The 13,192-nt window shown below is 39.7% G+C and overlaps 1 protein-coding gene and 1 long non-coding RNA gene across 3 annotated transcripts in view; one reads left to right on the top strand and one right to left on the bottom strand.

Annotated features, from left to right (window-relative positions):
- The window catches only part of LOC121883612, a 129,730-nt gene that overhangs the window by 52,011 nt on the left and 64,527 nt on the right, over positions 1–13,192 (top strand). Inside the window, exon 3 of one of the 2 annotated variants that reach the window (XR_006092249.1) lies at positions 11,881–12,279. The exons of the other annotated variant lie outside the window; for it this stretch is intronic. This is a non-coding gene — a long non-coding RNA (uncharacterized LOC121883612). Of the gene's footprint in view, positions 1–11,880; positions 12,280–13,192 lie in introns of those variants that run through there. 2 annotated transcript variants of the gene reach the window in all.
- The window catches only part of grin2ca (glutamate receptor, ionotropic, N-methyl D-aspartate 2Ca), a 78,525-nt gene that overhangs the window by 48,801 nt on the left and 16,532 nt on the right, over positions 1–13,192 (bottom strand). Inside the window, exon 2 of the mRNA XM_042391963.1 lies at positions 8,565–9,012. Within this exon, the coding sequence (XP_042247897.1) occupies positions 8,565–8,996 (432 nt within the window). The 5' untranslated portion in view covers positions 8,997–9,012. The remainder of the gene's footprint in view (positions 1–8,564; positions 9,013–13,192) is intronic.

Here is a 13,192-nt window from a genome sequence, read left to right as displayed (position 1 = left end):
TACGCTGACAGACATCTTTCTCTGCTTCCAAACAGCCTGCTATTGGCAACCCCTCTCTGAACTGAACCAGCATAAAAATAAAAAAAGGTATGCACATGCCTGCACCAACTGCAATATATTTATCTATATATATCAATCTATAAACATCAATAGTTCCAACACTAAATGGTTTTTGTAGAATTTACAGGCTTGTTTTTAAAGGACCAGTGTGTAGGATGTAGTGGCTTCTAGCAGTGAGGTTGAAGATTGCAACCAACTGAATACTCCCCCCCCCCCCCTTCCAAGCGTGTAGGTGAACCTATGGTAGCCGTGAAACTTGCAAAAAACGTGAAAGGCCCTCTCTAGTGTTTGGTTTGTCTGCTCTGTGCTACTGTAGAAACATGGCAGTGCAACATGGCGGCCTTCGTAGAAAGGGACCTGCTCCCTATGTTGATATAAAGAATTCATTCTAAGGTGACGAAAACACAACAATTTTTATTTTCATGCAATTATACACTAATTAAAACATACTTATGAATGTTATATTCTATTTCTGCCAGGTTCGTTCCTCTAGATGCTACTAAATTCTACACACTGCACCTTTAACTTGTACAATTTTACTGGTGGTTTTACATGTTTTAGCCCAATAAATGCAAATCTTGTAGGCTTTAACTATACTACTGACCCTTTTCTAGAGAATATAAGTTATTAGAAGTGTGTTTACATTTACAGTACAGTCAGAAATAATGCCCAAATTGTGTGTTTTGGCAAACACACAATTTGGGCATTTGGGGTTCACTATCTCACGCTCAAGGACACTTTGACATTTGGACAGCAGGGATGCAACTGAGCTATAGCATCTCCAGATTGCTTACCTACCAGGCAGCTGTTAGTTTACAACACACTATGAAAACCAACTTAGAGACCTTTTTGTTAAAGCAGGTACATAATGAACATACTGAATGGCAAGGACTATTTTGGATGTCCAAGTGCTTGTGGGAACTTTCCCTTGTTTGTCTTCAGTGTTTGATTTCCGGGAAACATAATTAAGCTCATGAATAAAACTATGTACTAATATAACGGGATCAGAAACTCTTAAAATGTACGGTATGCTTCAGAATATGGTCAACAAAAACTTTTAATGGAAGAAATTTTTGAGTTAAAAGGGAAAAAATATGCAAAACCACATGTGGAGCTTTGTCTGCATAGGGACCTAAGGCAATGAGAAATGGTTATTTGTCTAAAAAAAAAAATAAATATAAAATTATTATTTGAGGCAGGGAGGTGTACGTGTCAATCAGAGGCCTGGTACCTCAGTGAGAAGCAGAATATTAGGGTTGGTTCCCGACTGGGACCATCCATATTAATAATGCATGCACTAGCGGTTCTGTGAGGCGCTTTTAATGCATTCAATACTCGACATGTATTAATCGTCTCAACTTTCTTCGCCGGCTAATTACCGATGAAAAGCAGTCTTTCATTAACAGCTGCCAGCCTTTGTCATTACGCATATTTCTTATTACATGTGTTTATTTGGTAATTTATTATGATTGAGTTGCCGTTACTGTCTTCAAGTTAGAATAGTTAGAGTGTAAATGAGCAGCGGGAACCATTAACTGCTGAGTGACATCTCTTTTATTACCTCAAGAAGCCATGCTGATGACAAGCACCCAGCATGTTTTCTGAAATGATTGCAACTGACAGGGGAGCTGTCTGCAAACTCATATGTATTAAGGAAATTACGAGAGTCTCAGTAGTGTTTCATTATTTCTCAAAAAAGTAGAGAATGTTGCAAGATTCAAAGTAGTAGGGAAAAAATGATTGTACTCTCTAAAAGATGACTAAAGATTTCAGATCATTTCAGATTATTTGTAAAAGGTTTATCCTTCCCTATAGAGTTCAAAGCCTTCATCTGAAGACTGAATGCATCACAGCGGTGCAACCAAGACTGTCCCATTTCAAACGCAGCCAAGAAATGCAGCCTTCCAACAGATGGGTCCTTCGCAGCCCAAGCCATCCCAGAATATGTTTCGCACCAACCAGCAGCGATATGACAGAGATTTTGAGCCAGGTTAAGATGTTGTAATTTTCGTTGTAGGACTGCTAATATGTCACAAGGCAAGAAAGTAACCATTTAGATTCCCAATATGTGGCCCATTTATCCAAATAACGCCTGTTTGGAAACGTTTTCGGAGATGGACATCCAATGAACTGATTTGCTCTTTGATGATTTACTGCTGGCTCTAATGTCTCTGTAGCATTTTGATATATGATATAATTCCTTTTGGCAGATAAATGTTGGTGTCACAGATTGTAGCTGCCACATTAGTTTGTCTGAATGTAAAGTGAAGCTTCATGTTTTTACTGGACACAACAGTGCTGCCTCTGGAGCTCTATATGTACAGATATCACCACATTTCCATATATAAATGTGTTAAAATGAACAGATCAATCTAGCGTTAGTGGAGCTTTGAGTTGAGATTATTTTGTCACGGTACAGTCAGGTAGTTGTGTTGAAGCTGAGCTGCTGCAGAAGAAAGAAAACTGAATAGTAGGTTATCATTTGATGTATTTTTTGAATATATCATACATGTTTCAGATAGTCTTTAAGTTCAGTTTAGTGTTAGTTTGTGTGTGCTATGTCTATTCTAAACTCACTTAATTGCTGTGTAAGATGAGGCACTTGTGTGTTTAACAGTTAAGTTTATTCTGTTATACCCTTACCTGAGCCAGTGATAAGATAAACTATAGTTATGTAGATGTTTATGTGTAAATCTGATAAGCTTTTAGAGGATAGTGTGGTTTGTCCTTAATTTAATATAGTAGTAATGTTATTTGTACTGTCATATATGGTGGAAGAAAGACTTTGACTTGTGTTTCTATCCGAGGGTTGCTGACCTGTAAGGTTAGTAAACAGATGTCTTAAATTCTGTACAGTAGTATTTAAGGGACTTTTCAGACAAAGAAAAGATAGCTAGGTGGTATCTTTGTCTCCAGAACTATGATGCATTATACTTCTGATTGTATTATTTGATTACATTATTTCATACCCTAACAATGCTCTCTTTGTGTGTCCATTGAGCGATCAGCAATTTCCCATTACACTAGTTCCAGTTGTAGAATGACCGTACTGCATCCTACCGAGCCGCTTAAGAGAAAGAGAGACGGAGAGGAAGAGCTTCTTCAGCTCATGAAGGAAGACATGAGGTTGCAGAGAGAGAACGGACGGGCTCGTCTCTCTACTCGAGACATCAGTTGACGAATAAAACATATTGAATGAATGAATTAAAATAAAGTAATTGTTAAATACAGTGTTTATTTCATCTACAGTGGTCTTTTCAACTATTTACAATATAAATAAAGTACATGAATTTGGGTTGTTTTCTGGATATATGATCTATTATGGGAAATCCTTGGCATTACCACTTGGAAATGTAAGATTTTCTGATTTATTGGGACATTCATTCCTTTTCATTTGTCTCCTAATGGGTTCAGGTATAGGCATTATTGTTTCTTTTATGTTGGATGGATAATAAAAATGAATCTAGACCCAGTGGTGAATGAAATTAGAAGAGATCTTCAAAGATGGAGCCTTTTATCAGTATCACTACTTGGATGGGTTGCCATTATAAAGATGAATGTTTTACCAAGGCTACCCAATGCAGATGTTACCTAATTACATCCCAGTTAAGTTTTTTTTTTAAATCATTTTATAGTATGATTTGTAAATTTGTGTGGAAGTTACCTGCACTTCCCAATATAATGTACTATCACTGGGCTTCACAACTTAGATACATTACAGAATAGATTAAAAAAAATGACCTTTTTCTCTACACTGTCTTGATTTGGAAACTACTGTGTGTGAGCTTGTTCTTTCAGACCTGCCATTTATAAATAATGCAGTTTCACTACAGGAGATGAAGGAAAACCTAAGTACTCTCAAAACCTGGAATCTGGTACGCAGGCTGTACTGTCCTTGCTGAAGTGTTGTAAGTTCAACTAGACAGCCAGCCAAACTCCATACAAACAACTCGAGAGTCAGGATGTAGCATTCTACCTCCGTTTTTTATTGCAGAGCCAATGTGCATATAGTTGAATATCAGGAGTGAAAAAGCAATGTTTCTGTTGGGAAGAACGACCAGATGACACCAGATTGACACTGAACTCCAGCTACAAACTTTTGGCCTTCAACTAGACCATTGTTCACCACCTTCCTACTTCTGGTCTACACAGGAAGTGATGTAAACTTCCTACTTCCAGTCTACACAGGAAGTGATGCAATCTGACTGAACAGTACAAAGCACTAAACTACATGAAACACACACAAAAATATTTAGAAAACAAATTGCCTGAAAGGCAAATCACAGGCACTTGAGGATAATGAATCGACACTCTTTTTTTGGCTTGTATTGTATGTAATCCTGATTTTTGACACGATCTTGTTCGTGTCAAAAATATTGTAGGATGCTGGTATTAGTAAAATGCAAGATCTCTTTTTAGGAGGGCCTCTTAAATCACAACTCTACAGTTTAGGAGTCACGTCAAATCTATATCAACACATATGAGTTATATAAGTTACTTTAACTGAGGTACCTGCCTATCTAGTATTGTGTAATTTCTTCAAGATGCACTATGTTGCATTTAACAAGTCATTATTGTTAGTTGACCCAAATCTTTCAGGATTATTGTCAAGGAATTAATAATAATAATAAGCTTTATTTATAGAGCACCTTTCATGACATAAAATGCAGCTCAAAGTGCTTTACAAAAGAAATATAAAATATATATACATATATATATATATACACATGCACATACACATAGATACACACACATACATACATGTATGTATACATTCATTCACATACATACACATTAAAACATAATAAAATAGTAAAAGACAAAATTCTGGAAAAGGGATAAAATCATAGAAGTAAAACAAATTTAATTAAAGGCAAGGTCATAGAAGTAGGTTTTGAGTTGCCTGTCTGATATGAGGAGGGAGCATGTTCCAAATCCTCGGTGCGAAACAACTGAAGGCAGCGTCGTCGTACCTCTTGCTGTTCGTCAGTGGCACCCTCAGCAGACCGGCACCATGCCATCTGAGGGAGCGATTGGGAACATACTCCGACAGGTAGGAAGGTGCTAGCCCATTCAGAGCTTTAAAAACAAGTTATAAGAATTTTAAAATCTATCCTCAGTGTTACTGGGAGCCAGTGCAATTATGCTAAAACAGGAGTAATGTGACCTCTTTTACTGGTTTTTGTTAGAATTCTTGCTGCTGAGTTTTGGACAAGTTGCAGCCGATCGATAGTTTATTTTGGCAAAGCAGTATATTGCTGATTAACCCAGAGTTTAGAACTCGTCAGGAGACCGCAATGTCTTACGCAGGAACATTTATTGAAGCTCGGCCGAGGAGAACAGAGTTACAGCACAAGTGAAAACACTGTGCAGTGCCACTCCATTCAGCCTTATCAAGACAGCTGCTTACCCCAGCCAACCTCAGTAGACATAGAGATGAACTGCTCATGACCTACTTCTCCCGGGATAGAAAATGACCAGAGAATGACCCGAGGAACACAAATGTTTCTCCCCACAGTTATCAGTTCACAGTACAACCACTCCATGTTGCATGACTATCTCTGTCTTTCAACATGTGATGTTGGGTTTTTTTTGTGTGTAGGCGAGCTCTGTGTCTTCTACTGCAAGAGGCACTGAAATGTCACCAGGAAAAAAAAAAGCTATTTTGAAAGGATTATAGTTGGACTAGTTGTGGTTGAGCCTTTTGTAGTGGATGATTGTGCTCCTATAGATGGATCATCGCTGCTAAACCTTCCAGCCTCAGCTCTAAAAGCAGTTCGATGGTGATGTGTGTGTGTTTTACAAGCACATCTCGAGACGTTTACCCCACCTGAGACTCGGGACTGCATACAGAGCTAATCCAGTACTGTTAAGTATGTAAAACAGGCTTTGAAATTCACAAATTACATAGTTTGACCAAGTAAAATGTGTGTTTGACCTTGACAAAGTTCATAAAGATCTTTTATTGCTTCCTGAACTTGATGTAACTCCACCGCATTCCTGTGCAAATACGCATTTTCTGATATTTATTAATCATTAAGTCATGTTAAAATGACAGATTATAGCCTGTCCATCTATCTAATGCCCATTATCGTTGATGTAATTAGCACTCAAATGACTGTACGTGTGGCCTTCTGTGTGATTGTTTGACTGCCACAAGAAAATAAATCTGGACCTTCGTTGGAGTTGTGATTGAAATGATTACATTTTTGTGTTAAGGGCTGTAATTACTATAGACTCTGCCCCGGACTCTGAAGCAGTTAATTGAATATTCAGAATGCAAGCCAAATCATTCATCTAACTCCATGTTCAAAAAAAAAAAAAAAGAAAAAGTTGGTAAAATAGTAAATGGCAGTGGCAGAAGGTGCATTCACTACACAGCATTTCAGTAGGAAATATGACACTTTTTGCTCCTTTACATCTACATGACGACTGTACTTAACAGTTAGATTGCAGATAAATGTTCACGTCCAAAACACAAGCTTGTTTAATACTGATGCATTGCTTTAAACTTCCCAACAATATAAAGTCATTTGAATTAGCTCCACATTGACCACTTTGCTCAATAATGTGTCAGTAAGTCTGTTCTGCACAATGAACACTTTAAAATTTTGATATTTAAGTACATTTTCGTGATAATACTTAAACGCACAATATGTAATTTCAGCCGCTAGGGGTCTCAATCAAAACAGTGACAAAAGATGGAGTGTGATGACAGTGTGAAGTAGCAAGGGATCATGGGAGTCGTTGTCTTCGTTGTTAAATAACCAGCTTCACCAGGATAGGATTACTCCAGTGTTAATTGTTTGGGATGATTTTACCGGGAGCCGAATTATCCACAGAGTTCTCCTCCTCTCCAGAACAAACGTGCACACAGATTAAAATCATCAAAATACTAATGAAAGCTGTTTTACCTAAAAGAATCAGTGTTTCTCTGATGATGTACGGCGACCACCGGACGTCCGGTACGGGCTGTTAGCCGAGCTGCTGCTAACACTTGTTCGGTTTATTTCTCTTATAACTTTAGATCCAGACGTTCGGTCGGTTTCTCCCGGGAGCCGAATTATCCGCAGAGGTCTCCTCCTCTCCAAAAACAAATGTACACGCAGATTAAAATCATTAAAAATACTAATTAAAGCTGTTTCACCTAAAAACTCAATATTTCACCGACGATGTTTGGTGACCACCGGACTTCCTGGAGGGGCTGTTAGCCGAGCTGCTGCTAACGTTTGTCCAGTTTATTTCTCTGATAACTTAAGATCCAGACGTCCAATGACTAAAATCCTTCTTCCGGCCAAAAGATATAGTTAAAAATGACCTAAATTTATCATGAAAATGTGGATTAAAACTGAACAAAAGTCAATTTATAACAGTTTCTGTGGAACAGCCACAACGCCGATGTATTATCTTGTATGTGTGTAAGTTACTCTTTGGTAGACGCCATTGTAGCGGACAAACACAGCGCCGCCGTATGCATCTTGTGCGTGTTTACTCTTTGGTAGAGGAGGTATGACGCCATTGACATGTGACCAAATGAAACGGACCTTTACTTTGATTAAATTACAGATTTCTCTGGGTTTGAAAATTGTTGGAAAAATTTGGGATAATGTAAGTACACAACTCAACAAAATATATAACACAGGTTTAGTTGTTTTTAGACATTTTAATGTGGAATAATTACATATTATACCTTTAACTCAAAATTTGAATACAGGACTTTCCCTTGTAACGGAGTGTGTGGTATTTTGTACTTTTACTTGACACTTTAAGCTGTAGTTACATGAGACTTTAAGACTAGCTGTGGGTCCTGTTTCATCACAGATAAATGATTTATTAGTGTTCTGTGTGTACAAAACACCACTCTGTAGGTTTTCTCTCATGCTGTCAGTCAGATACACAGAAAGCTCACTATTATAACCCGCCTCTGTAGCTCTGTGTGTCTGCTAAAGCTCTGAATTTAATAGCAGAGGAAAAGCAGAATGGCAGTGAGAATGTAATGAAAAGCTTTTGGCTGTCCCCCTTGTTTGGGTATGAATTTGTGAGTCTGTCATTTAGCCTGTAACATTAGGAAATTACGCAGGATTTACAACCCAGAGGTGGACTGTAGCTGATGGCGCCTCTGCTGCTGCTGCTATTCGATGCCTGTTAATCTGTCTCTATCCTGTTGTGCCTTGTGCTCATTGTTATACACAGCTTTCTGTTTATAGTATCATATGTGGGTAATGATATCAATAAAAAAAAAAATAGCTGGAGATTTAATCAGGTACGATAATATAATATGAGTTTGCAGCCTTAAAGGTTCATATAATCATTCAAATGTTATTTTATGCACAAAACATTGGCTTAAACTGTGAATTCATGCATCAGGAAGCTATATATATGTGTGTCTTTCAGTTAAACACTACAGGCAAAAAAAAAAAAGAGCGCCACCTAAGTAGTGGGCGTGGTTAAAACATCAACCAGCTCTTCACTGGCCTCCTCCCAGACCCCACCCTCACACTGACCTTGTAGGGCAGGACGACAGCAGAGCCTCCGCTGATGCCCACGATGGGCACAGCCGTCTGGGTGGAAATGAAGTCCAAGATCTGCGCCACGGCCTCCGACCCAACGTTGTCCTCGAACACCACGCCATGCACGCGGTTGGTGGAGAGGGTGTCACAGATGCGGGTGAGCAACGCCCGTGGGTTGGTGTTGTTGACCAGCACGGTGATGGGATTCACCTCCAGTGGCAGGTCCATGAAGTTCTCTCGGCTCAACCGCCCTTTAATCTCTGTCTGGTAGGCCGAGCCGCTGAACACCACCGCCACGTTCACCGATGGCGTGGGAATCCCGAACGGCCGGCCCGAACAGCAGGGGACAGTGCAAAACAGCAGCAGCAGCAGCGGCAGCGGCGGCCACCACGGGGAGTCGCTCAAGCAGCCTAGACGAACGCCCATCTCAGTCACCTACTGCCTGGAGGAGGGGTCAGAGTGGAGGGAGGGGTCAAAAGAAAGGATTGACATATTAGATACACAGAACCGGTTGCTGTCTTTTTCTGAAATGTTGTGATAATGCTCAGTAATCCCAGCTGGCCAGCCAACCAAACCGCCTTTTGTTCAGAGTTGGCTTATTTTAGTTTCATCTCTGCTCAGTGTACTGCTCTGCCTGCCATAACTAAGACAGCGTAAGAGCCCATTAACAGAGCCCAGAGTAGTATTTTTAGAGTGTGTCAGCATGCAACATGAGGCTGCGGCCAGGCTGTTGTGTCTTAGGGTGGCAGCTGCCACCCTGCTGCTGTTGTATTCTGTGGTCCAACCCAACAGATGGTGTCCAGTGTTTAATGCAACAAATGGAGAACAAGAGGATTTATAATTTTTCTCTCGTGACATTACTTTTGAAGCTGTTGCTTAATTTTTCAGTGGTCGAAAAGCATTTAAACTTAATCTGCCAAAGGTCTGTATGCATGGGTTTTGGATGATTAATTGACGTCCATACTCTCATTGTGAGCTGAAAGTTTTTCTCTTCTGGTTTTGAAGCTGACATTTTTTTTAATTATTCAAACAGCAAAGTCTATATTTACAAAGGGATTGAAATCCCCAAGTTCGCCTTTGAACAAATCCGAGCTCTTTGTGCAACATTGCATCACTAATGGACTGGATTGCAACCAGTAACTCTCGGCCAAACTACCTTAATTTCTTCCAAAACCTGTAATTGCATTGCTTTCTGCCCTCAGGAAGGTAATGGAGGAGAAATGCTAAGGCAGAGCTGCGTGATGTCAAACCCTGTAGCGTTAGTTTAACATTCACATAGTAACCAGACAACGGTTTGTGTTGCGCTGTCAGACAGACTCAGGCTCTTTGTCAAATCTGTCACAGTAGTGTTTGTGGCCCTGAGGGAGTGCTGCACACTGGTCCCCTGTCAGAGAGATCTGATCCACCATGTGATGGAATCCCAGTGGGGTGAATATATTGTAATCCCTCGGTAATCCCTGCCAGGCGTCATGGCCTACGGCTTGATTGTAGTGTATAAACTTATCAAGAGATTTGGCTACTGCACGAGGCTCAGTGTAGCTGTGTGGCACAGTTCTCTCTATCTTCTACTTCCTGTGTGGGACTGAGCAGTGGGCTTCTTTTAGAAAACATTACAAAGCAGGCAGGCTGGAGAGGAGCATGCATGCTTGGTTGGCACGTCCCAAGAATACTTATTATGGAATTGTTTTTCCGGTCATGTCACAAGCTGAAATCCAAATAAAAGACATGCACACATGCGTTGGAAGCTGTACATGCTACGTCTTACATGTTATTCTCCAGGTACGCACTGCCTCATAAATCATTTTATAAATTGATTAGTCCCTGCTGTGAGAGAGGGCATTTGCCACATTCTTTTCAATGACATTAGCCATGTTTCAGCTGCGACACCGGTGGAATAGTTTAGGGTTAATGTCTTTGACGGGGAGCGACGTACGTGGTCCAAATGCTTAAAAAGCTCTGACCTTCCACGTGTTTAATCAAGGCGGCGAAAAAGCTGAGGCAGATATATGAAGGTCGAATCCTGGAGGAGCGGCGGATATAGAATTAAACCAAACAGGGAATGAGTCATCAATAACTTTGTGACAAGGCTTTGTATTCTCAACATGCCTTTTTTAATACAGAGAAGAGGAAATAACCGGAGAATCCTACTTTGGTAAACAAGAGCTTTCGGTTTATACCTTATCTAATGTTTAGATTCGGGACCGCGCTGTCGTGTAAGCTTCGTGACGCAGCCGAATTGCAGATTGGCACTGTAGATTTGCTGGGCACTGACCCCTGAAACTCTTAAAATTCCACTGAATCTGTAAACTGTACCAATACATAAAGGAAAGAGGCTTTTCATCTGTGCTTGGACTAAATCCCCCCACCCCCAAAAAAACCATTCCTGTGTATATACAAGAGCTGAAGGCTTCGCTCTGATGTTGGGGATCAAAAGTCACGGTGGACATCCATTGGTTTTTTTGAGAGATTTAAAAAAAAAAAGGATGCATAACTAGGTACATCCATCCAGAATTATCACAGCACACAGTCTGTTTGGCTCTGGGGCCTGTGGCTGTAACAGACACAGTACATGATACATGCTGTAGTTCAAGCCAGAGACAGGTTGCCATTTGCGTCATGACGCTGTTACAAACTGGATTCTGCATGAGTCATACTGTACCTGGTGACAGAGTGAGTGGAACTAATTACTACCAAAACCCTGCTATCCTTATCTCTTATATAGATGCAAGCTTCCCATGAACCCAGATGACTTATCTCATATTTAGGTAAAACATCCAATTAAATATTATAACACTCCCCTAACTGTAGTTATACAAATATTATTTTATCATGTAGTTAGTTATTAGGTTATATAATAATGATCAAGACACAGTTCATGATAGATCAACGTGCTGTGTTGCAGAGATGTTGCAGAGTTATAAATCAAAGTGCCGCCTGCTTGTCTGCAACAAAAGAGTAGAGTAACAGTCATTCTGAGGTTTGTCTTCTGTTCTTTTGTTGAATTGTGTTCACGACTTGCAGCCAAGGACCTTTCATTTTTCTTTATGTTGCTTTTTTCTCTCCACTTAAAAGCTCCCTTTTCCCTGCTGTAGATTAAAAAAAAAGTACCAGTAAAAATGTATGTTTATGAATGCTAACATATTGATGTCTGCACAGTAGTGTTATTGTGCATTTTAGGTGATGAAATATTTCCTAAATAAAGTAGATGAAGCCCAACCCAAACAGTTCAGCTATCTACACAAACAATACTGATTCTTAGGCTTTGTCCCTTCCATATGAACACTTAATGACTCTGCTCTCTCTTCCACAGAGAATATTTAGTGATTGCACAGATCAGATGATGAGATAAAGCGACAAGAGATAAAGTTACAGCGTCTTACACCACCTGTATGACCGTGAACATTGACTGCAACTGCTGCAGCTGCTGTCCCTGTTGCATTGGAAAAAAATGTGATGAATAGTTTCAGTATTGAAATAATATCTGTGTCAGACAGCTTGTATTGATGTAGTAAAGCGGCATGGAGAGATGGAGTCATTTATACCTGAATGTGTCTCACCAGATGTAGTTTGTTTGAGCAATCTGCTGTTATAAAAGTCACTCTGGTTGCATTTACATTTGTTTTTTTTAATATATTGATCCAATCTGCTTAATGGCCAAAGAGTTAATAGAGTATTAGATTGTTTGGAAGCTCCCGTATGAATAGAGAATATGAATAAAGAAGCACAGAACAAACAGAACATGAGTCTATTTTTTTAAAGATCAAAAGCTACCATTTACATGCCGTGACTCATCAGTCACATTCATTCCCAGCTTAACCTGAACTTTAACCATAACTGATAAATGCCTACCACCGTCTTTATCCTAACCTTTATCTAACCCCCAACCCCAAACCTAAGTCTCTCTCTCTCTCTCTCTCTCTCTCAGTCTGTGATTAGAGGGTAAGTTGAGAAGGTTAGTCCCCCCGTAATGTGACTGCGCAAACAGATGTTTGTCCCCACAACATGATTAATACAAGCACGCACACAATGCACAGCCCTATCTATCATCTGCAGATAAGCTGAATAGCTGACATTTCTCTGTCAGTGGGCTCTCACCAAAGTCAACACTAGTACAAGGGGGGACGTAGAGAAGCGATATGACCGGAGAACATCAGATTCTTACTGCTGTTTTAAAAGTTTAAGAGATTAGATTTATTAAGTAGATGTAACGTGAGAGCACAGCTTAAAGTGAGAAACATCACTAGTCTGTGGCATCAATCTTTGTATCCTCCTCCTGCAGAGCTGTTTGACTAACAAACATTGAAGATGTGCTTATCCCCCTCTAGTGGGTGACACATAGTGAAAGCAGTTTCTTTTACAGAATAAGCTGCCATTCAAGAAGTGCAGATAAAGGCTGAATTCAAAATAACCGCTGGGATTTTTATCATACTATAATATTATAATTATTTTTTCCTTGTGGTTTTTAGTCGGCGGTACCTCCACACTTCTGACATCTGGACTTTTGTGATAAAGTGAAACGAGCAAATATCCACATCTGCATGTTGAGCCTGTAGCCTACATAAGTTATCTGCTCCTGTAAATTGAATATTGTTGATAAGGTAAATAGAATTTTCTGCACACCT

The sequence above is a fragment of the Thunnus maccoyii genome, chromosome 18 (assembly GCF_910596095.1).
Source record: "Thunnus maccoyii chromosome 18, fThuMac1.1, whole genome shotgun sequence".
In the NCBI taxonomy this organism is placed as follows: domain Eukaryota; kingdom Metazoa; phylum Chordata; class Actinopteri; order Scombriformes; family Scombridae; genus Thunnus; species Thunnus maccoyii.
Note: the sequence above shows the minus strand (reverse complement) of the source record. Positions and strands in the feature narration are given on the sequence as shown.